The sequence below is a fragment of the Octodon degus genome, unplaced genomic scaffold (assembly GCF_000260255.1).
Source record: "Octodon degus isolate 3935 unplaced genomic scaffold, OctDeg1.0 scaffold00137, whole genome shotgun sequence".
NCBI classification, from domain to species: domain Eukaryota; kingdom Metazoa; phylum Chordata; class Mammalia; order Rodentia; family Octodontidae; genus Octodon; species Octodon degus.
Genome location: NW_004524713.1, coordinates 326,899 through 352,368, shown reverse-complemented (window position 1 = coordinate 352,368; position 25,470 = coordinate 326,899). Strand labels below are relative to the sequence as shown.

The following is a 25,470-nucleotide window of genomic DNA, read 5'->3' as shown; positions in this document are numbered from 1 at the left end:
TTTGCCATCAGTTAAGTCTAGTGCTAGAATTGTTTATTTATTCACAACCCCACGTGCACATGTACTCAGACACAGATGCATAGACACATCCTTTTTTCTTTTTTCTCCCATGTATCCACACGAATATACACACTTTATGGCTGCCATCTGTTCCACACCTTTTGAACTACTAAAATGCTCGCTTTCTCCCCATCTCTTACCCTTTCTCCCTCCTTTAGTTTGGCACACTCTTTCCTTCAGAGAAACCATTACTCTGTTGGTTCTGCGACTCTGTTAGAAAAATAAAGAATAAGTAGCCTCTTGTTCCAGTTGTTTTGAGCAGAAATGGATCTTGTTTTGGGGTGGTGGTAACTGAATTTCCCTCATGCTAATCTGTTAGCAGTATTAAACACAGACCTCTGGTTCTCCCAGGTGGCCACATCACAGCGTTTGGCACAGGTTTCTGCCTCTCAGTCAGAGTAGAAAGGGGGAGGATGGAATAAGAAGGAAGAGATGAAGCGCAAGCAGATCTCATGAATCCAGATTCCCCATTTGACCTATGAAGAAAAAGGCTCAGAGGGGAGAGACTTGTGTAGCAGTTACGCACCTGGTAAGTTAGTATGAGAGCCTAAGCTAGATCTCAGGCTACTTTTTGTTCCTGTCCTCCCCCTGAAACCTGGAGATCTTGCATTAGCCTTTAAGATAGCTGGTGGGGTTTTCATTGATTGAGAATAAACCTAGAAGAAGATGATTTCAGGGGTGTAGGACTTTTGTGTGGCTGGGTAGAATGGAGTAGATAGCCCCCTGGTACCAAAGAGACCTTACAGGGACCATAAACTGTCAGACTTGTCACTTTTTCTTCTTTCTTATATGCCAGGGTCTGAGAATTGGAAAATCTTAAGCATTGAATCCATCTTTCTCAATGTCTGGATAAGTATAAAAACAGAAAGAGTCTCTCCCACTAGCAGCATCTCTACTTTGTAGTCTGTGATATTTCCACTACACCACCATGCATTTTTCTTTGCTCATCTGCTTCTCTTTTGCGAAATTTGTTTAACCTTTGAAAAATTAGAGCCTCATCTCTTTCACTGTGGGATTCCTAACTTCAACTTGTTTAGTTCAAGGTTGAAAATCCACCTGGTGATTTTGGCTCCCATAGAGGCAGCACCCCTCCCCCCACACCTTCTCATAAGGGGCAGCAACACCTGGAGCTGGCCAGTGATGAGCTTTTCCCTAGCTGATTTGTACCAGGCTTGCTTCCTGCTAACTCTCAACTCTGAACTCTCTTTTTTTCGTTACCCTTTCCTCTTTCTTGCCCCCTCACTTCATTCTTCTTTTGTCTCTTGTCTTATGTATATGCTTCTCTTGGTATCTATCTTTCTGTGTCTTCTTTCCCCTCCATGTCACTTTTTGCCCATGTCTCAACCCACTTTCTTGTCTTTATCTCTTTGAGCTGTTTCAGATAGGAGCTGCTTATCTAGATCCAGCTCAATATCAAGAAGATTCCAGTGGTCAGAGGATCTCTCCATACACACTCAACTCTGTCTTATATCTTCTTCTTTCCCTATTACCATTAAATGCTATCTCTTCCTGATTGCACACACACTGATCTGCCTTAGGCCTCAGAATAAGGATTTGAAGTAATAGAAGACAGTACTGGAGGTGGACATCTCTTGTGAAGAATAGCTTATGGAGAAAAAAGCAGACCTGTCTTCTCCATTAGCTAAGAAAGTGTGACTGTGAGGGAGAATTTACCTTAGAGGTGTTTGTGAAATTATATAGAAATTATTCATAGCTTTTCAATCAGTGTGGGTCATGGCTGAGCTATATTCTTTGTCTGAGAAACTAGAGGGGTTCTCACCCTCCTGCTGTCTACTTAGCCTGAACGACTTGTGCGAGGTGGTCATTAGAGAATAGGCTCCACTCCCTCAGCTATGGTGGGGTGGAGGGCAGCAGCAAAAGAAATATGTTTTACGGGGTGAGGTACAAGATGACATGACTGCAAACATCTGGAACTGATATTAGGGCCTCAGAAGATGTTTTTGTCACTCCAGCTGCTCTTTGGGTGAGGGGTTTCTAAAATCAGAAACCTCCAGAAAGAGCAAGCACTTAAACAATTTTAATTCTGTCCACTTCTCCAGGCCACCCAGCCTGCTTCCTGTACCACAGAGTTCTTCACAGAACACAAAGCAGCCATTTATCTGATTAATTATATAGATCTCTTCCTATGATCTGGGCATTTTAGTACAAGCCAAGCATGGGATGGTGCCATGATTCCGGTGTGATGGAACTTGTGTATTAGGAGAGAGAAACAATTTAGCAAGGAGTTGCTGAGATTGCATCATGAACAGTGAGATAGCTCTCATGACACAGAAACACAGAAAAGAGTTGTTTTAATTCAGACCAGGAGTCAGTTCAGAGTACCCAGATAAAGTGAGGCACTTGTTTGAGATTCTGAACCCAGCGATTAACCGTGCCAATCAACGAACTAGATATACTTAAGACTTCTAGACCTGAAAGTAAGCCTAGTAGAAAAGACAGTTATTTGGCCTCACCTTCTCCCCACTCCTCCTGCTTCCTTTCTTTTCCCTCATACCAGCTGCCTGTTACAGATGCCAAGAGAGGAAAAGCCACATTTCCCACCACAATCCCTGGAATCTCCTTCCAGGACAGGTAAAAAAATATGCTACCTAGGTGCTTTATCTTTCACACAAGCTCTGCCTAGACCAAATCCAACCTTCCTTAATGTCTATGAAGTCAAGATTCATCTTGTTTCAATGGAAACAGATTGTCTAAATATTTAAGCTCCCAGGTTAGAGCGTCCTCTTCATCACTTGCTTGTCCTTGTGGATTGCCTCTCCAGTAAGCCAGCATGTCCTTGATTTGCTCATTTTTCAGTGAAGCTTTCTCCTTTCTACCCTAGCCACCTGCTCCTAGCCCACTGTGTGGACTTTGTCCTCACAAACTATTTTTCTGTCAAAATCCTTAGTTTTAACAACCCACTCTTTAACTGTAATTTTCAGTCTCTCAGTTTATAGCTCTCTCACTCCTACTATTTCTGTCTTTTAACTCATCAGGACATCCTGTCCCTTAGGAACACTACTCTTTTTCTATCTGTCAGTTCCAAATTATAAAAAGTCATCTCCTTATCCACAGTAGGGCTTATGGTTCATATTGAAATCACAGCTTTCACCAATCTCCCAATCTTGTTTGCTTTACTATATCTTAATTGCCCTTCCTGACCAACACTTAATGTGCATGGATGTAATTCTCCTTCTGCAATAGTACCACCCAATCGCTAGCAAAGAACCCACAGTTAGAATATTTGTGACAGTGTATCAGTGGTCTCTAATGTCAGCTAGACTATGGTTTCTGGATTTCTCTTGTCTACTTACATTCTTCCTCATCCTTAAACTCATGACACTTCTTCATTCACAGAGAAAATGGTAGTGAAGAGCAGCACAATTCATCCTAAAATTTTTAAACCTGTTGACTTCTTTGTGCAAACTTTTTCCTTTTCCTCTTCATATAATTTAGGAGATACTTTCCTATTTTACTCAATGAAATTTTCTTTCTTTTCTTTTCCTTTCTTTCCTTCTTTCCTTCCCTCCCTCCCTCCCTTTCTCCCTTTCTCCCTCCTTCCTTCCTTCCTTTCTTCCTTCCTTCCTTCCTTCCTTCCTTTCTTCTTTCCTTCCTTCCTTCCTCCTTTCTCATTCTGTGCTGGAGATTGGACCTAGAGTCTTTATATTGAGCTACACCCCCAGCCCTCTTTAAATTTTGATATTCAGATATAGTTTCATTAATTTACCCAAGTGTCACTCAAATTTGGAAGCCTCTTGCCTCAGCCTCCCAAATGCAGGACTCGCAGGCATGTGCCATCAAAGTTGGTTTACACTCTTGTACCTTCCTAAATACTTAGAAAACTACATACTCATTCTGTCCATAAATCCTATATTTCCTATCTCTTCTTCTCTGGCAAATTGTTAACACCATTATTTAAATATACTAATAAACTTTTCTTCTTAAAATAGCAAATATTCTATCTTCTACAATGTTCACAGGTGGGAATGTCTGTCTATTTTGTATTTCTGTTGCTTGATTAAAACTGCCCTTTACTTCAGTAATTACCTGCTAATTAGTCCCTGTAGTCCCTGCTTTTGCTTTCTTTCAGGTCTTAGTCCCACAGCCGAAGTTGCCATTTAAAATGTACACTTGATCATATCTAGTGCTTCACACAGTACCTGGCCTCCCACATATGCTCAATAAATATTTCATGAGTAGATATGTGAGCTGTAATTATGGGTATCTAAAAGAGATTGCTTAACTTTTTGAATTGGAAACTTTTTGATTGGCCCAACAAAGCTATGTGCATCCTACTTGCCTGCCTGTATTAGTCAGCTCTCAGGTTGTGAGGACAAATCCTGACACTCCCAGCTTTAAGAAGGGGTTTGTTTGGCTTGTGCTTTCAGAGGACTCACCTGGCACCAAGGCAGAAACATCATCGTGAAAGAGCACAGCATAACAAAGCTAGTTAGCTCAAGGTGTGTGGGAAGCAGCAGAGAGAGGAAGGGGCCAGGGACCCTGGCTGGAAGTGCTACTCAGTCCTGTTGGCAACAGGGACAGTTTCATGGAAGACAGTTCTTCCATGGATGGGAGGAGGTATGGGAGTTGGGGAGGTGGGGTGTGCATGATGAGTTGGGGGTTGTGCTTTCATAAGCAGCGTGTCCAAAGTGTTCAGGCTCTTGTGCGGATGTAATGCCACCACTGCTCTGTGGAAAGTGAAGATCAGGCGGCGATGCCAGCAGTAGGGAGAGTGTGTAAACAGAGGTGAAGCATCGCTGGTGAACAGGTCTCTTGTTGGGGCTTGAGGACTCCTATGTATAGTACCTAGAGTTGCATCTTCTTCAACAACCCAGACGCACCACAAGTGTCCTAGGCAGCTCTCAGGTCAATCACATTGATGTAGTTAAGCTTAACCATCGCATTATCTCTTGTCATCTTTCTAGTCTTGATCCCACCAATTTTTCTTCCCATTTGAGCCTGCACACACAGGTGTCAGCTTAAATGTCACTTCTCTGGATCTTTGGATTGGATTTGGCCTCTTTTTTTGACATTGAGAACTTTAAGCATTTTATACTTTTCATAGTGTGGTAGTGCTTTTTGCAATTATACTGAATGCATTTTGTTTCTTTTTTTAAATGTTAAAAATGTGTTACAGTGAAAGACATATCGCCAGGCTGGTGAGACAGCTCAGTGCACTCAAGTGCCTGTGTAGGCAAGCACAGGACTAGGACTAGATCCCCAGCGCTACGTGCCTCTGTAGCCCCCTACCCAGGGCAGGCTGAGCCTGCTACAGAGTCTAAGCGTGGTGGCATATGCCTCTAATCTCAGCACTGGAAAGGCTGAAAATAGGAGGATTACTATGAGTCTAAGCTGTGTAGTGAAACCCTGTAACAAGCAAATACATTTTTTTTAAAAAAGACACATTGCTGTTAATCTCCTTTGCTTCAAATACTGAATGTATTTTAATTTGAGGGACAGGGGCAGAGATTTAGTATTTGCATCTTACTAGAATATTAGCTCCTTCAAGGTGCAGTTGTAAGTCCATCTTTTTCACCACTCTATCCCCCGGGTGACAGTTACGTGGTAAGAACCCAATAAAACATGAAGTGTGAATAGGAGTTCACCCAACTTGGAGAATTACTTAAGACATGCTAAAGAGTAAAAGTTTCCTATGGGGCACAGTGGTGCGTGTCTGTAATCCCTATTACTCAGGAGGCTGAAGCAGGAAGGTCATAAGTTTGAGGCTAACTTATCTCAAAAGAAATTTTTAAAAGGGCTGGGCCATAGGTCAGTGATAGGGTTTTTTTCCTAATATATACAAGCCTTAATTTCAGTGTCCATTACAAAAAATAAGAAGAGTATAAATCTTAGCATTGTGGCTGATTTATGAAGGAGGAATTGAAAAATCTGTAAACCCATTATCTTAATTTTTCTACCAATGAATTCTTCTCAGCAGAAAAATATTATCTATATTTATAGATAAGGACATTGAATAGCAGACTTTTGAAATTCATAGCTGAAGATAAAACTTCTAAGAAGTGGGACCAAAAACTGGTTTTATGTCTCTTGGCCATTGTTTATTAACTAGGTTTATCAGTACATTTTTGGTATACATAATAATCACATTCATCATAGGGAATTTGTACCTGCAGATGGTATAACTTGTATCTTTTTTCTTTCATCTATGCCTCTTTTAATCTCTTTCTGCAGTGTAATCCAGTCCAGAGCCAAGAAATCACTGCATCTGAGGATTAGAGACATTTGTGAAGTCCTTTCTCTAGACACTCACCACCTCAAGAAATTCTGTGTAGCCTCAAGGCGTGGGCGGGCTCCTTAGCTGGTGCCATCTGTAGCATGAGCATTCATTTTCGCCTGCTCGTTTGGAGGGATGGATAGATGTAACTAAGCAGAGGCATGGAAAGGCAAAAGAGAAGAGCAACAACTCTCAGGTCCTTCCTGCCTCCACAGAACATGGGGAGGTGAGGGAAGGCAGAATTCTCCGCTAAGGCATTATATGAATGTGTTCTCCATGTTCTGAGATCTGCCCTTGGTTTCCTCCCCACAAGAGCCACACTCGCTACTTCTGTTACTACTTTCTCACCGTGTTTTCCTGCCTCTGATCTTGCCTAGCGTCCAGTTGTCCTTGTACTTCAGAATCCCATTTCTCCACATGAGACTGACATTGTGGAAAGAAGAATTAGAATAAAGCATCAGTACTTTTTAGTATTTCTTTGAGCAACATATGAAATGGTGCATAGTGTATGTGAGTTGCTTGGTACGTAGAGAATAATCAATAATCATTCATCCTTTTCCTTTTTCCTATCTTCTTCTGTGAAAATATATTAATGTTCTTGCTCATCTATAATAATTGGCCTTAAATCAGAGTTGGAAAGTCAATGGCTATATAATATTTAAAAATATTTGAATAAACTGCCATCTGTGGAATTTGGAAGAATTTTACATAAAAAAATTCAATTCTTGGTTTCAGTAAAAACAAGACAAGAAAACAAAAAAATGAAACAAGGACTGTAGTAGGTTCTGTAAGCCTTGAGCTCACATCCCCAAATGGCATAATAGACAGAAGGGTTGAGTAAGAGCTCTCACTTAGGAGAATGCGTAGACAAACACATTCTATGTGCTGTAGTGCCCGTCTTCTAGATCTTGGACCTCAAACTCACTATATTAATTTATATTACTCACTGTGCTTTGTGGAAATTTATAAGTGTTACAGTTGCCACTGTTATATGCAAAGGACAGAGAACCTCTTTCTTTGAGGTTTATGTGCTGGAATATTTTTTGCCTCTTGTTTTGCTCAAAAGATAGGTAGAATGTTTCATCTGACTGTTATAGAGTAACTGAAATGCCTCATTAAAGTTGTTTCTTTTTAAAAAATATTTGTCCTGTACTCCACAAGACTTCTGGATCTGTGAGGCCGCCTCTCTAATTCTTATTAGATGGATTATTTATCCTTTCCTAGCACAGAGTCTGACTTAGGGTAAAAGCTTAATGGATAATCACGATGAGGGTGCTCTGCATGATTAAAGATGGTATGCTAAAGTTATTTAATCCTCCCAATAATTTGAAGGTGAAGTTCCTATTTTTATCTTCATTTTTGCAAAAGCAGAACCTGAATCTCTGAAGTAGCCCACTTTATCAGACACTTCATAACAACCTAAAATCTTACATTCACATGGCACTGAAGGGCTAAGCCAATCCCTTTGCAATGTAGATAAGGAAAGTGAGTATCAAAGGCCGAGGAACATCCCCTCAGGTTCCTGGGGAGTAACATAATCAGTGAGTAGGCAGGGTCTCCTGGTTGCAGCTCAGTTTCGATTTCCTGTACCAACTACCTCTAGGAATATCAAGGCCTGGATTTCTCCACCAACACTGTTTCTGGTCTTCAGAAACTTCATGCAATTAATTTTTTTTTCGTGGAATCATGCTATACTGCATCGTAAAGCAGAGATTCTGAGAACATCCTTCCAGTCATCTGAGATGAAGTCAAAGAGTTGTATCCTAATTGTTAGTAATGCCAGCTGCTTTATAGAATTTGGTCCTAACCCCTTCTCCACAGAAATGAGAGAGGTTTCCTTACCATTCAAACTAATGTTGCTTCTCTGTCATTTTCGGTCATAATTTTCAGTATTACTATGTGCATGTCACTGTCACTGAACAATTTTGAAATTACTTCATTTTCCCAACTGTTTACTTTTTGTTTCTCTGCTTATTTATTTATTTATTTATTTATTTATTTTTGTACTGGGGATTGAACTCAAGACTGTATGCTTGCCAGGTAGACACTTGTGCCGCTAAGCTACCTCCCCAGCCCTAAACTAGTTTTTTTTTTTTTAAACTGTATTTAGTACATGGTCTACAGGCTCTCACTACACAGATCTGACTCCTAGAGATCCTCTTGCTTTCAGCCTCCTAAGTTCTGGGATTACAGGCACTTGCCATCACACCCAGTCTCAATCACTGTCTCAGTGTGCCCCCAGAACAGGGACGGCATGGCAAGCCGGGATCTAACCTTGGTCTCAGTATCTGCTTAAGCAGGCACTTCAATCCGCTGAGCTACCTGGCTGGCCCCCTAAATTTAGGTTTTTGTTTTTTTTATTATTATTTTGTGTGTGTGTGTGTGTGTGTGTGTGTGTGTGTGTGCAAGGTCTCAATACACAGCTTGGATTCGTAGTGATCCTGCTGATTTGTGCCTCCCTACTGCTGAAAATTAGTTTTTGAGGTATATTTGATATGCAGAAATAGCAGAAGATATATCTTGATGTGTTAGACTGTATGCATACATTCATATTACCACCACATCAACCAAGACTAACACATTCCTTTTTTCTTGTTTATATGTTTGTAATAACATTCTTTTTTAAAAATTTTTTTAGGGAAGGGTCTATAGGGTGTGTAAGGTCTCACTACTAAATCAGATTCATAGTGATCTGCCTGATTACAGCCTCCCAAGAGCTGGGATTACAGGCGTGTGCCACCATGCCCAGTCTCAATTACCATCTCAGCATGCCCCAGGGGGCAGGGCTGGCATAGCAGGCCAGGGGACCGAACCCTTGGCCCCTGCACCTGCTTGCAGGTGCTTTAATCCACTGAGCTATTTGGCTGGCTCTTGTAATAACATTCAACATAATATCTATCCTTGTACTATAGATAAGTACATATTCCCATATTGTTAACTAAAGGTGCTATATTTTCCAGCAGATTTCTAAAGATTATTCATTTTACAAAACAGAAATTTATAGACCATTGAAAAACAATTCTCCACTTAATCATCATCCCAGCTGCTAGAAACCACCATTCTATTTTTTCTTTTTAAAATTCAACTGTTTAGATTCTTTACATAATTTGAATTATGCAGTATTCATCCTACAGTATCTGCCTTTTCTCATATACATAATATAGCTCAGGTTCATCATGTTATTGCAATTCTTTTTTTAAACTATACATTATGTAGATACTTTTTTCCATTTATCTGTTGATGGCATTTGGGTTTTCCTCTATTTTGACTAACGAGAATAATACTACAATGATACTACAATGTGGATGGGGCCACAGATACTTATTTGAGATTCTGATTTTAATTCCAGGCTCTCACACATGCTAGCGAGGTAAGTACTCTAGCGATGAGCTAGATGTTCAGTTTGAGGACCTTCTGCGCAGTTTTCCTTAGTGGCTACAGCATTCCACCATACCATCCGCAGTGCATAAAGACTGTACTGCTCCTGAGTGTAAGATCAACATAAATGAGAAAAATGCCTGCTCGATTCTATATGGTGTTCTTATGACCCAAACACAGATTATGCTATTATCACAAGTCCTGAATAAAAACAGTCCCACCACAAGTTAAGACCATAACTGTGTGTAATCTAAAGAAAGCCCAACCAACAGCAATAACCTTTTGAACACCTACTCCGCACCAGGAATTCTGTAAACATTGTAAGAAGTGCAAACTCTTAGAGAAGCAAGAAGAAAGGCATTTAATTGGTATCCCCCAAAGCCTCATGGAGGCATAAGAAGGGCTTTTTCAGACGTGGTTGAATCTAGAGTGGGTGACTGATTCTTGGTGCAGTGCTAGGGGTTGGCGTGCTAGGTTCAAGGGTTGGCAAGTACCAAGTCAGCCTACGGATTGCTCTGGCACTGCCTTGATCCTGGTAGCTTGGGTACAATTTAAGGGACAGAAAGGCTTGTCTTGTCTTAGACCTTGTTTGCTTTGCCACCTTATGCCCACCACGCACTGTTTCTCCTCTGTATGCCTGTCTGCCATGCCTGCTTTAAACCCAGCCAGTTGTGACTAAAGCCTCTAAAACCATGAACTAAATAAACCTTTTTCCTCCTTTAACTTTGGGCGTTTGGTATTGTATCTCAGCAATGAGAAAAATAGCTCAGACACTATAAAGTGCTTATATACTGGGTTATGCTATCTAGTCATCACAGTTGCTCTGAAAACTAAACTTAATATAGTATATGTTTGTGTAACAACTACCCAGGTAAGTACAATCATTACATACTATAAATATATACTATTAAACAAAGAACACTGAAAAACAAAAGCATACAGTCCCGTGCTTAAAGAACATTTATTTATTAAGGATTTGGAAACTAATTCTTTCTCACTCAGAAGCCCATGACCTTTACTGCTGCTCTTAATAGCTTTCAAGAAGTCCCTGAAGGGAGAAGGATTATTTTTAATGACATGAAGGAGAGAAGAATGTAATAAAAAACAAATAAAAATTTAGGGGCATACTTTTGATTGAGGGCATGAGGGAAATTGTGGCCCTGGGCGTTGTTTCAAGGCAGGAGTGAGAAACAACACAAGCTATGGCCCAAAGGGGTCACCTTGTGGGCCAGATGCTGTGGGTCACTGTGTATCATGACTGAGTGCACATGTCTTGTCATCAGGAGCTTGGTGAATTGTTCCTTAGGAAGAACAGATCTGCCTGTGCTGCAGCAGGCAAGCTTCTCGAGAGCACTATGGGTTTGTGTAGTGCAGAAGGGGGTAAAAAAAGTGAGATCCAATAAGAACAGTCAGCTGATTGAACTGAAGTAACAGAGCAAACTCAAAGGTTAGTGAGTCTGAATTTTTCCAGGTATCTTCTTCTAGAATTAGCTACACGGGCCTCAGTCTTGAGGATTATGAGTTTATCTGTGGACCTATCCTCCGTAGCTCCAGTTGACACTAGATGCTGCTATTTTCACATGCATTTCTAATTGACATTGATAGTTGTGCCTAGGCACTATGAAAATGCCAGAAACAGACCTAAGTGTAATTTAAGGTGAAGATTTTTCCTCATTTTGTTTTACTTTAGTTTCATTTTGAAGATACAAAAAATAGAGGCTGAGCAAGGATTAGGAGGAGATAGTTGATGTGATAGCTATGCATTAGGAGCAGATAGGAGAGATCACAGATGGTGATATCATAAGAAGATGTAGGTAGCACACATGTGTGCTTTCAGTGTTATGGCTGATGGATTGGGTATATTTCTAATTGGAGGATGCAAAGTTGCTTTGTCTCCTAGGCCTGTTACTTGAAGTTTGCTGCTTCTTGTACTTCTGAACTATGCTCGTACTTGTGACCTGAGAGAGTTCTTATGTCACCAGAGAAGGCCTTGGAGAAGAAAGTAGAGACACACCTGGCAGATGCTTCAAGGGGAAGGTGCAGGTGTAGCATTGCACAATCAGAAGTCACACCAACTTGTCCACTGCCCGTGAGGCTGAAATGAGAGCAAGGAATGTGCAGAATGCCCTGGGATTCTCTCACATAGTTATTCAGATAATAAATTTATCAAGCAACTATATATGCCAAATATATTGCTGCATTCATGTAAAATCAGTAGAAAACATGACAAATACTATCTCTTTTCTTCTGGAGTGCTCAGTTTGGAAAAGGATGCTTGAAAAGTGGACAGGAGCAGGATAGTGTGGTATAAGTCAAGCAGGGCTAAATAGTCGCAAAAGCTTACAAGGGAAAAAGAACTGGTATTCTTGCCTTTATGGAGAAAAGTAACCTCTGAGTTTAAGCTAGAAGGATGGAAAGGATTTGAATAGTAGAAAACAACAAAGAGGAAGTTCAGACAGATGGAAGAAGACAGATGGAAAAGCATGAACCACAGAATGGAGGTGGAGGGGAGATGCCCAGAGGAGCATAGCATGACATAGACCAGAGTTTGTGGTCAAAGAAAAGCCTCAAAGGCCATGTTAAGATATCTCAGCTCCATTCCTTGGGCAATGGTGAGTGTTGGAAGGTGTTTATACTTAAGTTGTGATTAGAATATAGCATCTCATTCTTAGTCAGGAATGACTTGAGGCAAGTAGAGTACCATGGGTGGTTTTGGTTTGGAGTACACCCTCTCAGACTTGGCTTACTTAGGACCTTGGCAGAAGAACAGAGGATCTAATTTGGACGAGTGGAATCAAGGTAAAGATATAAAGCAGGTTAGCTCCCTCCAGACATGCTCCGTCTTTGACATGCACATGGAGAATGGCATTAACATTCTACCCCACCATCCGGGACAGGTTGATAATTTTTATTAATGTGTGGCCTAGTGAGTTGCTTCAGCCTTCATCTATCAAACCCTGCATCATGCCTTCAACAGCAGCCCACACCCAGTGCCTCAGAAGCCCATATATCATGCCTGAAGGCAGAGAAGCAGATTTCCTTTTATCTATCTTGCAAAAGCACAGATGTTTGGAATGTTACTAAATGCACCCAGCCTTCTCTGGGGTTCAGACACAGTTTCTCCCTGGATGACCTCCTTGGAATCTTTATTCCCATTGCATTCCAGGCAGATAAACTTTCCTTTTGTTCCTTCACTCAAGAACTGCCTCCATCCCACTCTTTCAAACCCATGTGTCATGGGCAACACATTTGTAATGGCAACATCTGCCATGTCCCAGATGTGGAGACCATTAGCAAGGCAGATATTAATATTAATCAGCATCTGAAAAAAATTTTGTTGTGACATTCTGATGCATGGTTCACATCTATGTTTTGTCCTCTGGAGAAGGAAGGGGAAAAAGAACCCATGGGCTGAGACCTGATTCTGGCTATAAATCCCTGGGTGGTTTTGGTATTTCTATGGGCCTTAGTTTGTCTATCTGTGAAATAAGTTGGCTGAATAATGGGTGAAGCCTTTATGATCTTAAGGTTTTATGACTTTAAGCATTTAGGGTTATTAAACATGTACATCATGCTCTCCCATGATTTGAAATTGCATTAAACATATAAGGTTCATACAGAAAAGAGCAATAATCCTAAGTATAGACCTTGATGCATTTTCTTGAAGTGAATACAGTCTTGTGACCAGTCTCCATAGCAACAAACCAGCTATGGCCAGCTTCATGAAACCTATCCTGTACCTCCACTCAGTCATGGCCTCTTCTTGGGGTGAAGCACTGTCTCAATTTCTAGTTACAGACATGGATCATTTTTTCCTCAAACTTTATCCAAAATATAAAATAGTATGCATCTTATTGTATCTGATTTCTTCTGTTCACCATACTGTGAAATTCATTCATATATTGTAGGATAGCATTTAAGTTCTTTGTGCTTTTTTCCCTTCTTTTGTTTCTCTTCCTTCTTCCTGTTTTTTCCACCTCTTATTCCTCTTCCTCTTCCATTTCATTTATTTTCTTCTGAAAGAAAGCTGCTGTTTTAAAAGTTGTGGCTGTTTTTACATATAAAGATAGCAAGTTAGCCTATGTCTGAACTTTTTATCGTGCAAGGTTCTTGTGGAGGGCCTTTCCTAGTTCCACAAAGGTAACACTCTTCGATTACTGGGGAGCAGTGATCAATCTGCGACCTGACCAAAGTGGTACTGTGGAATGACTCCCTCAGCAAATAAGTCAAGGTCTTTGGGAGCAGCTATGAAACTTTGATTGTGGAAGATCTTGCTCTCTTTTCCTTGTGCGTTTTTGCGTCTCTGAGGTCTATGATTGTCCAATCATCTAGGAGACAGGATGAAGCATTGTGGGTACATCTGGCTGAAGATTGTGGTGTGCACATGTCACAGTAGAAATTACTTGAGAATGAAGAGCAAAGCCTAAACTGCAGAGATAGAGACTTGGAGACCTAAGTTCAGCTCCTGATAGGGAGTAAAATGACTCTTTATGGAAGAACCACTGTGATTTCTATCCTGTGTCTTTCCCAATGACTCCAGTACACCATGGCTCAGCATTGAGCCACCCAAACTGCCTGGTTTTCATAGTAATAACATGTGGCAGCATAGCAAGATCTATGGACAGAGAAGACTCACAGGTGTGAGCGAGGTTCTGAATTCCTCAGGATTATGTCCTAGGGACCAAACTGAGATTTTTATTCAAACTAGGGTCACAATCCACTGCTAAGCTGTACTGTTACCTCTCACCTATTTTGTTGCTCTAAAATTCTACAGTATACTATTAAACAAAATTAAGTTTTTCAATAGAAGGTCACGGTTCTTGAAAGCTCTTTTTAGATTCAGCACAAATGTTGGAAGTTAAATTCATCTTAAGCAGAGAAGAACTTTCCCTGTTAGGTACAGGGTAGGGTTTTCAATGACCAATGGCATTTTGGGATCCTGGAAAGCAGAGGGTGGATATTTTTGGTACAGTTGATGTCAGTGCCTCATTCTTCATTTGACTCCTGTTTCTGGGTGGGGTTTTAGTTTTGTGGTAAGAGTCTGGATCTAGACAACAGTCTGGAGTTTCCCCTCAGGATGCTCTAAATGACAGGAATGAAATAATGCCAGTAACATTTTTATGGGGCAGAGATGGAAACAGACTCTTCATTTTCTTGTCTACATGATTACTCCAAGACTGGAGAAAAAGAAGAAAGATATAGGCATGGAAATGAGCACTGGCTGCCTTTCAAAAATATCTTGTAATTTAAAAATGCTGGTTATGCCTTGTTTCACAGTTACACTGGTCCTATAGTGTGGAATATAACTGGGCTCATCTCCTAGATAGGGAAATGGGACATCAGCAATGGAAAGTGGCCTAACCAAGGACGTGTAGCTAATAAGAGTGTAGATGGTACTCATCTACTAAGGATCCCTGCTCTGGTTGCCAAATTGCCACTCTGTAAAAATGTGAAATAGGCACCATCAATGCTTTCAACAAGGCCTAGAATCTCATGTCATTCTGTCTGGTACATACGAAGGGAAAAACTAAAGTTCAGAGATGCCAACATGTGTGGCTCCAAATTAACTGCAGCCCCCAGGCAACGGCAGAAGTTATCCCAGTTCGTCTTGCCTCACGTCCACTCTAGGGTCCCTGTTATTAATTGACCACATAGAGAGAGTGATGCCCTCACCTACTAGGCTGAGACCTGGTTGTTCAGGAACATTTTTGCTTTTTCAACCCGGCCAGTTGATTTTAGGGAGGTAGGTTCTATCGGCTGTGAATCGGTGGTCTCTAGCAAATGAGAAGTTGATGATGAATTAGCAAAATATTTAGCTTAAGAACACTGCTCCTTTTTAAGCTGAAAATCCTTATCAAGATTTGGTCCATAGAGGCTGCATTCTTGAATAATTAGCCAAGGTCCAAAGACTTTCTCGGCGTAAGCACTACCATTTACTGGAATACATCTGTATGCCAGACACTGTTTTAAGGATACCAAATGTACTTTATCAAATACGTGTAGTAATTCTGTGAACTAGAAGTTGTTCTTCCCATTTTAAAGATAAAATGTACTCAAGAGAAATCATTTGTCTAAGACAGAGTTGGCATAGAAACCCAGGGCTCTCCAGCTTTATCAGAAAAATCCTTACCCTTTCATTTATGCCAGATTTTCAGTTACTGAGTTGGAGACTATAGTTGTTGGAAAAGACTTTTAGATGTTATCCAAATCAGCTTCCTATGAGCTCTGATTTTTATGGATATAGAGATTAAGGTCCAGATAAACAAAGGGACTTGTTTATTAACAGGAAGGTTTTCACACTCTGGATTAGCTTAATTGAGCATGTTGTCAAGGTGGGCATTTCCCTCTGACATTTTCTGGGCTTAAATGTCTAAAGTTCATCATTGATATGAGGTCCTTTTCAATCCAGGGCCTTGCCTCTAGCATTATTTTGGTGGCTGGAACATTAAGATCTAGAGTGCCACACCACTCAGATTCCCTGGAAAATTCCCTGTCATGAATGACCCACCCATTCTTTCTCAACTTTTTTGCTTCTTCCTGAGTGAGACATAATCCTAGCAACTGAGTTATGTCATATTTCACTTTGTTTGGAGAAGATCAGATTTTCCCTCTTCTTAATTGAGTGATTGAGTCTATGTGAGCTCACAGATCTAATCTTGATATGTGGGTGGGTTAAATTTGGCTATTGAGACATAATAGGAAGTGATATTTTGGAAGTTTGGGCTAGAGGGAAGCGTTGTTTTGGGCCAGGCAAAGGTGGGCTTCTCTAGCTGGAATAGTACACTTATTGAATCTCTTTGAGGTCAATTCACATACAGCAATGGCAGAAGAAACTGTCTTTCCTCTAGTTTATGTGCCATTTTTACCTGAGGACCTGCCTTACTTCCGCTTTAGACTCAAGGTCTGTGAACAGACATGTTATAGCTGAGACTCAGTACATCTGATTCTCCTTGGTTCCAACTTCAATCAGGCAATTCCCTTTGTGGCAATTAGAAAGCTGTTTCTCCTCTCAGACTCTGTTTCTCCAGAAACAGAATGTTAGAAATCTCTGCCTATCACAGTCTCTTTTTGAATGAAGTCTCCATGTGAGTAAAGATGATTCAGTCTAACCAATACACATACTGAATGTCCACAGGGTACCAAGTTTACCAAAGTGCCGGAAATTCATTGATGAGCAAGAGTAGGCAAACTTTGACCTCTTGAAACTTAGACTTTACTAAAGGACACAGAAATGATTAACTTTAAGCACTCTGACTCCTATAAAGAGGGAACATGATATTCCATGATGATAGATAACAAAGACTTTCAGCCTATTAATGAAAAACTTTTTTAAAATAAAAATGCTCTAATGGGACCAAAAAAAGCAGATACTTCTGCTTCCAACATAGGGCAAATCAGTGTTAAAAGTCAACTGGTCATCTAGAGTGAACAAGGGGAATTACAATATGTGTATTATAGGGGAGTACCTGCTGGGATGAGGCAGTAGGCTTCTAGTCCCTCATCTAATGGAACTAGACTACTGAAAGTTTAAAAGCACTATCAAAGTTTAAAGTTTGATAGTTCTGTATCAAATAATTGTGTGACGATTTGATTAGTATCTGTAAGCTCCAGGGGAGCAAGGACTAAGTGTGTGTCACTCAGCCTTGCATTTCTAGGCTCTAGTAGTGCCTGGAGCAAGGTTAGCAATGAGCAGATGTTATTGGATGAATGAGGTTGACAAGATATGAGATAGGGGCCAGATCACAGGGGGATTAGAAAACAGGCAAGGCTATGTGGAGTTTATCCTGTATGCACAAGGGAGCCTTTGAAGCCTTTGACGAGGATCATAAACGTGATCAGAGTAATGCTTTGGAAAGATCACTTTTCTAAAGCTGCTGATCAAACTGTGAGCCAAACCTAGCTTCCTGACAGATCTCTACTCATACTTCCTTGTGTTTACATAGTTTTACGGACAGAGAAAATAGTTCGGGAGTATTTGCTGCATGAGTGAATGGGTGAAGAAACACAAGCACAAAACAACTGTAGCAACAAAAGTGGCTGGGTAGGAAGAGCCCAACCCAATACAGGCTTGGACATCAGTCAGCCCATGGTTTGAAATCTGTTATATAATCTTCTTTTCTATGACTAGAGGTTTACAGGACATAATAATCACATTCATCGTGGAGTTGGCACAAGGATGTAGCACATTTTAATTCTTTTTTCATCCCCTTTTCTTTCCCTCACTTCTCCCTTCTTCCATCTCTTGGTTCCTCTCAAAACATCTATCACTCTGTTTCCTATGATCTTTTAGTTTGCCCCTTAATGTACTTATATTTTGGCTTTCTCATCTAAGAGAATTCATGTTATATAATTCATCTTGTATGTCTGGTTCATTTCACTTAATATTGTAGATTTGAGGGGTAAGCATTTTCCTACAGATAACTCATACATATCCTTCTTTATGTTAGAGTAGTACTCCATTGCAAATAAGTACCACATTTACCTTATCATTCACCTGTTGATGAATATGTGGGACACTATCATTGGATTTGATGCTCAGTTTCTTTATTTTGATTGGGGCTTAGTTTCAGTCTTAACTGTGAATGTTGGTGTGACACATTGTCAGTGCCCAGTGAATATCAACCATCATTACAATCATTTTTATTCTTTCTCTCAAGAGAAAGATATGTATTTCCTTCCTTCCTTTTTTTTTCTTCCTTTCTTTTGACATTATCTCACAGTGCAACCCAGTCTAGTCTTGAACTCATAATCCTCTGCCTCAGCACCCCATTGCTGGGATTACAGATGTTTAGCACCAGGCCCAGCTAGCCAGTGTGATTTTCAAGATTAACTGCAAAGTAGAATTCCTAGACCTTTCCACCATTCTCAAAATGATATAACAAATCTTGTAAATCTTAGAGCTGCTGGAACCATATGCCATTGACCTCCACCCTTTCATTTTACAGTGAGAGAATCAAGGCCTGCAGGAGGAAGGGACTGAACTTAGATCTGCGAGTTAAACCTGGGCTTCCTGGTTCACTGCTCTTAGATATGGACAGTGAAATTGTCATGTATAGCAGAGACAAAATGGAGCTATAGGCCTTTGACCTTTCCTTGAAATCAAATAAAACTGTGCCTAAGGAGCTGGGGCATATAGCTCAATAATCAAATTTGTATTATACCAGAAACACAAAACAGAAAGAAACTGTTGTTAAGGCTGTGGATTAGAATGTGGATTCAACTACTCCATTCCTCTTGCTGTAAAGGTAGTTTTGGGTTTCTTTTTTTTTTTTCCTTTTGGCCCTGCAGGAAAATAATAGTGGAGCGGGATTAGTAAAGAGAAAGATTACTTTGAGGATACTCTTTCTGTGTCCATTGTTATTTCCCAAATTTAAAAATCCTCCAAGAACTCCTAAGATCAGGGTTTGGGCCCAAAGATTGTTGCAGATTATAATTTAGCAAGTTAAGAAGAAAATAGTGTCTGAAGAAAAATGATGACACAGAATCTGAGCTTTGCTTTGTCACACAGGCTCTGAGCAAAGACATGCTCAAAGACCATCTCGCTAAGTTCTTCCTGTTTGGATAACATTGGCCAAGATTGGCTTGGATTATGTATTGCTGTCTGCACAGAAATTAAATCACCTGGACCCAGGTTTGGAGCAGATGTAAAAGGTGAAGGAGAAGGGTGGAGTCAAAATGGATATTTGCTTGGATAAGTCTGTCTGTTCACTGAGAAGAAAGCCTTGGGAGTGGAGTTCACTAAGGTAGAAGATTTCAAGTTCAATTGTGGATATGTTGGATCTGTGGTACAGCACTTGGAAATATCCTTGTCAATGTGAAGCCAGGTACTTGCACATGAGGACCAGAGCCAAGAGAAGAGAACTGCCCAAGTATAAAATTCTGAGTTGTCAGATGAGTAGTAAAACAAGACACATATTCTTGATAAAACCAGCTGACCAACAGGGAAAATGGCTTGAGACACCGTCTTGAAGAGCAGCAGCAACTAACTACTAGGGAGACAGGCCTAAGCCAAAAGAAGAGACCAAGCTGGAGTTACTGATTGAGAAACTTTAATAGTAGGGGGTGAGGGCACCTTGGGAAAGGAAACTTCCAGAAGCAGAGGACAGTCAACAGTTTGAAGATTTGAGTTTCCCAGAGTCACTTCGGTGAAAAATGGCAGAGCAAAAATTTGAAACCAAGTCTGTGATTCTGAAGGCCACGACCCTTCTGAGATGCCACACTGCTCTCCAGTTGGGAGGCAAGCTCTGTGGTAAAATGTCTGTGGTTGTAAAACAAAACAAAACAAAACCGTCCTCTTTCTTCCCTGGTTTTCTGACTCCCTAGACCCCAAATGTCCTTAGAAAAAACGGAGGCTTAATGGAAGGAAGGTCAACCAGAACTTGAAACTCATTCTGAGAACACTAAAGCTCGTTTCTGCCAAACTTCTCCCCGCCCCCATCCCTAGGGAACAGAGTCCAACAAAACTTCAATTCACTTGTAATTGCTCCACTCCCAGAATTAGAAGGATTTTTTTGTTGTTGGTCTCCTTCTAACACCCTCAACTGATGCTTTTACAAAACTGTTATTTTAGGGCTGTTTGGACTTGTTTTCTACATAGCTCTTGTTTTCTATTATTTCTCTCTTTTTCCAGGGTTCAGACTAATTAAAGGAAGTGTAAATCACACCTCGTTTGCACAAAATACCTTTCATGAGGCCTGGAAGCAATTTAGCTCCTGTTTGCCAAAGATCTTTAGGAAAAAAAAAATTCCCTTCAGTTTAAAAAAGATTAATTTCTTGGTGCCAAAAAAACCCATTAAGTGCACCTCCCATTTCTGGGATCTTTTATGGTTTTCATGTGAAAATGGCAGCCAGGCAAAAAGAGAGGGAAGGCTAGGCTGGGTCTGCTATTATGTCTGGCTGTCCTGCGCCACCGGCTTGGCTGCAGTGTGGCAAAGAGCAGCTTTGCAGCACAGTTGGATCTTTCAGGGCATACTGGGTGGCTGGGAGATTGGTCACCAGCTGTCTTTTGCTACCTTGTTCAGACCCAGATTTCAGTCAACTGTTGTGTGTGGTGTTTTCCTGGAATGCAGGTCCATGGTCTGGGGTGAAGCCTAGCAGCAATGATTCAGACAAGAGCAAAGATTGGCCCCCTTGGCCTGTTCCTGACACCCTCCATTAGAGACTGACTCTTACATCCCATTTCTCTCTCTTCCCTCATGCCACACCTTTGCCTTTTCTGGTCCATGTATGCTTATCTGTGCCCTGAGAATCTATCCCCTGCATTTCATGCTGATATGAAATGCTAGCATCCTACAACATGGAACCCTAAAGATCCCCTAGTTATTTTCCAACCTTGTCACTTTACAGATGCTGAGACTGAGGACAGGGGAGCACACTGATTGGTCTATATACCTCCACCTGTGGCACAGCTGAGCCAAGGCTAGATCCAGGGGCCAGACACTTGGTTGAACACCCTTTCCATACTTCATAAAGTATGGCTTTCTAGTGGTAGAATTTTGGAAAGCAAGTTAGTAGGAGGGCAAGTCATAGGTTTTGGAAAGGTTGTCTTTGCTCCTTTCCTCACATTAAATCCTAATGATAGTGGTATCCATGGCTTTCTCACAAAAGGAGTCATAGGAAAAAGAAGAGAAAAGCTAGGCTCACCATTGCTTGAAGAGGCTGATAGCGCCCAGTAGAAAGGGACAACCTTATGTGGTCAGTGAATACTCTGTTTGACTGCTGTCTCTACCCATGTGCATCTGCGTGACATAGAGAACATCCTCCACCTCTCTAGGTATAAGGCTCCCCATTTCTGAAATCCACCTTACAGTACCAGGCTTAGGATGGTCAGGACAACCACATGAGCTAACGCACATAGCTGGCCCATAGTAGCAGGTTAGCAATTGGGTGTCATGGTTTTTCTGGTTGCCTTACTTCTAGTGAGTGAATAAAGACATGAATGTGGCTACTTTCTGCCCTCTCCTTCCTTCGAGTGTAGAATTTACTTCCTAAGAAAATAAGTAAATAATAATTCAAAAATACTTGGAACTTATTAAAGCATGAAATTTTCAGGCTGCTTTTCTGCTGATCTGAACCTTCTGTAAATCTTCCAAAGAGGAGAAAGCACTGTGGACAAAAATAACTTTCTTCAAGAATGTATTACATACTATGTTTCCTCAGTCCGTCTTTTTTTTTTTTTTTCCATTTCGAAGCTCAACTTTCTAAAATAAAATGTGCCGGGGCTTAGAAGGGGTTAGAGTTTGAGGCACTGGCATAGTGGAGCAGAAAGGACGTAGGCTTTAGAGCCAGACACACTGGGTTCAAATCCTGGCTCTGCTATTTCTCATTAACATGATCGCAGACATGCTGAGAGATTACAACTTGCAGTGGCCAGAATTTTATTTTGCCTAGCTTTTATTTTGTTTTGCCTTGCTGAGTTTCGAATTTCAAAATGATGAGAGCAGTCATAGCTAGTGATTAAAACTACTCCTAAAATAGGTAGCAGGATGTGTAGCACATGGTAGGTACTCCCACTATGAAAGAAGGGAGGGAGAAAGTTAATTCAAGACCAGAGAATGTAAGATGCAGCAGCTCTTAGACGACCAGTGTTTGAGTCTAAGTTCAGACAACACTGAAACTTGCCTTCATGAGCCTCAATTTCCCAATCCATGGAATAGAGTTCAAATCAGTGCCTCTGAAACTTGTCCTGCATCCCTGACCCCTAGCCTCACTGCTTTCCTAGTATTTGTGATATTTTTCTCCCTTGTTACCTCTCTGATCCACATTACCCTTTGCAGTCAGGGACAGGATCCTAAAACTAATCCTAATTTTCTTTTGGTTTCAGAATGAGGTCTCAGTTTCAAACTGCAGTTTATGTGGTTCTCCAAAATCTTTAGATTCTTGTCTCTTCAAACCCATCTCTTCTCACACACTCTGGTCCTAGCCTGATCACCTTTTATTTCTGGCCACTGCAAGTTGTAATCTCTCAGCTAAAATGCCCTTGCTTTTTTATCCCAGAGCTTCTCCCTCAGTCTGTGTCCATGTTAGGAATTTTATCTGCCAAGGCCCACATTGCTGAAGTGATAATTTAGGTTAAGTGACTTGAGGGCTTCTTGGTCCAAACTACTCATCTGTAAAATGGGGATGTGAAATAACTCACATAACTTGTCCAGACGCTGGGGTAAACCGTTTGTTTTTCACAGGGTTTGTACTCCTTTGTTCTATTCAGTCTAGACTCTTCACTTTCACACATGTTTCACAAATAACAAATGACTTTACACTGACTCATACCAACCCCCTCTTGTGGCTTCCTCTCTTAGTGGACTGCGCGTTACTTGAGAGTCTTCATTGCGCTGTCCTTGGGTTCTGATTTCAAATTCTGGCTCCGTCAATTTCTTTGTGTGGGTGTGGCTGAATTGGTCTGGGTCCCAAAGGCCTCATCTGTAAAGTAGGAAGATGACCAGAGTCTATGTCACACGTGGTGGTTGTCAGCATTAAGAACGAGCACATAAGCTCCTAACAGGGGCTTCTGGCACACAGACTCTGCCCACGTGGACACTGCTGCTTCTCTATCCCTAGTTCCAGGCTCAGCGAAGAGGTCATGAGTGTTGAAAGGATGAAAGTGCTTCATAAATAGAGGCATTATGGGATGAACTTTGGGATGGTTTTCAAAGGAGAACTGGTAACAGATACAAGGGGAGGCTTGCTTTACGTGGTTATGGGGTCAAGTCAGGGCACTCAATCCCTTCAGTCAGTCTCTCTCTCTCTCTCTCTCTCTCTCTCTCTCTCTCTCTCTCTCTCTCACACACACACACACACACACACATTTGGAAAGGGAGGTGGGAATGGGAGAATGCCCACAATGTGCATTGTGGGGCACGCACAGGCACAGAGAACCACCCGCACAGGAGTTGGTAGGGCCATTCTTGCCAACATGCAGTAATCCTGTCCTGCAGCACTTCCTGCATTCCTGCCCTAGCCTGGCATCCTGTTATGTTCTCCCTGAGGTCCCGCAAACCAGAAGGGCCAACCTCTCCTATCCTAGCCCCCTGAGGGTCTACACAAATTGTTTTCCTTTTCTTGGTCTGATCAGAGTTCCTTATTTTGCCTAAAATATAATGGGTTTGGGTGGTAGAACATCCCGAGTTGAATTCCAGCTCCCCTGCTTAACAGATGTGTAATTAGGTCGAATGACTCAATATCCTTGAGCCCCAGTTTCCTTGCCCATAAAACAGGGGTATTAATCCCCATTCACAAGGTTGTCATGGAGGTTAGATGAAGCACTGGAGGTGGCATGCCCAGTCAGCACCCGGCATACAGTCTTCTCTGAGGATTAGGCCCCTTCCTCTCTTCTGTGCCTCCACTTGCGTCTGGATGGGGCTCCATGTTAGCTTCCTGGAGCTAGGAAGAGTCTCCTGTAATGGGAGTGTTGGGGTGGGCGGGAGGTAGTGCCCAAATGTAGAGGGACGTGGCCCGGTGACTTTTTGAATTTACTCTTGTAAAATGCTTCCCAGGTCAGGAAGGTCATTGTGAAGTCACAGGTGTGACTTCTGAGCTTCTCCTTCCCTCTACTCCTTCTTTTCTCTGGTATCCTGAACTTTGTTCCTCCTATCCAGAGAGTTACCCTTACAAAGACAGTTCCCCATCATGTGTTCTTCTGATGTCTCTCCTCAGCTTCTCATGGAAAAGTCTACTCACATTCTTCTGCCAATCTTTGATACATAGGCCAACAGGGGTCAGGGAGATGCTTAAGGAACAGTTTATAGGGTCAGTGCAGGTGGCAGCCCACCTGAACTTTTCACCTTACTATCTTACACATTGCCTTTTCTGCAGGATCAGTGTTAGGAAATCTAGTTAACAATGTTTGCTCAGCTCAGGAACTCAAGGCCAACTTTATTTTATTTTTTTATTTTTTATTGAGAAACAAATAGCAAGAAGACAGTTTCAAAACTGATTAATAGGACAGTTTCAATAATTAATACACTGTACATTGTTATCGTCTTAGTGATTATCCATAGTACAAGATGCAGACAGGATATCCTGTCCAAACACTATTAGTACAAATCTTTCTTCTCATTGAATTAAGGGAAATCAGCTGTATATTTATCCTAACTATTCTGCATATAAAGATACAAAATGGTCCTTTCTTTGTATCCCCCCTTTTTTTGTTTAGTCCTGTCATAAATGGGTATTCCATTGGCATCTAAATATTATAAGTGCATGAATTCAGCAAAATAATCCAACACAGTCTAGCAGTCCACAATAGTTGTGGATTATCCACAGAAGTTGTTGACTTGAGCCTTTCACAGCTCAGCATATTAATATGACTTTATTTTTTATACCTTGTTTTTATACTTTTCTGCTGGATGGTTAAGACCAAGATAAAGCAAGACCTATACAACAAGAAATGTAGCTTTCGTATCTGATAAGGTCAGGCAAGTCCCCTCAGGATTTATCCTGAAACCCCGTACCACACTTCACAGATCCTTTGTCAGTATCAGCCCTGTGGATGAGTCATGAAGGCCAGCTCTATTTTAGTTTACAAATATTTGTAAGTACCTACTGTGTGTCCAGCTAGGAGCTTTCTTGGGGCCAGTCATTGCTTTGTTTTTGTCAATAATCTGTAGCACAGGATTCTATGAAAAATACATGAACCTTGTCAGGTCCCTGACCTCAGTGCTTGTCACTTCTCTGCAGGGACACTGTCGTCAAGCACACCAAAGCAGCAGTGTTCCTTTTTTATTGCCCTTTGTAGTTTAAGCTGGCCTGGGCTGGCTGCAGGCTCTCAGTTCCCCTCCCGCCTCAGCCTCCCCAGTGCT

At 41.2% G+C, this 25,470-nt stretch overlaps 1 protein-coding gene across 6 annotated transcripts in view; it reads left to right on the top strand.

Annotated features, from left to right (window-relative positions):
* The window catches only part of Astn2 (astrotactin 2), a 1,030,147-nt gene that overhangs the window by 868,807 nt on the left and 135,870 nt on the right, over window positions 1-25,470 (top strand). Inside the window, exon 20 of one of the 6 annotated variants that reach the window (XM_023701576.1) lies at window positions 6,253-6,299. The exons of the other annotated variants lie outside the window; for them this stretch is intronic. Coding sequence (XP_023557344.1) covers window positions 6,253-6,257 — 5 coding nt within the window. The 3' untranslated portion in view covers window positions 6,258-6,299. Of the gene's footprint in view, window positions 1-6,252; window positions 6,300-25,470 lie in introns of those variants that run through there. 6 annotated transcript variants of the gene reach the window in all.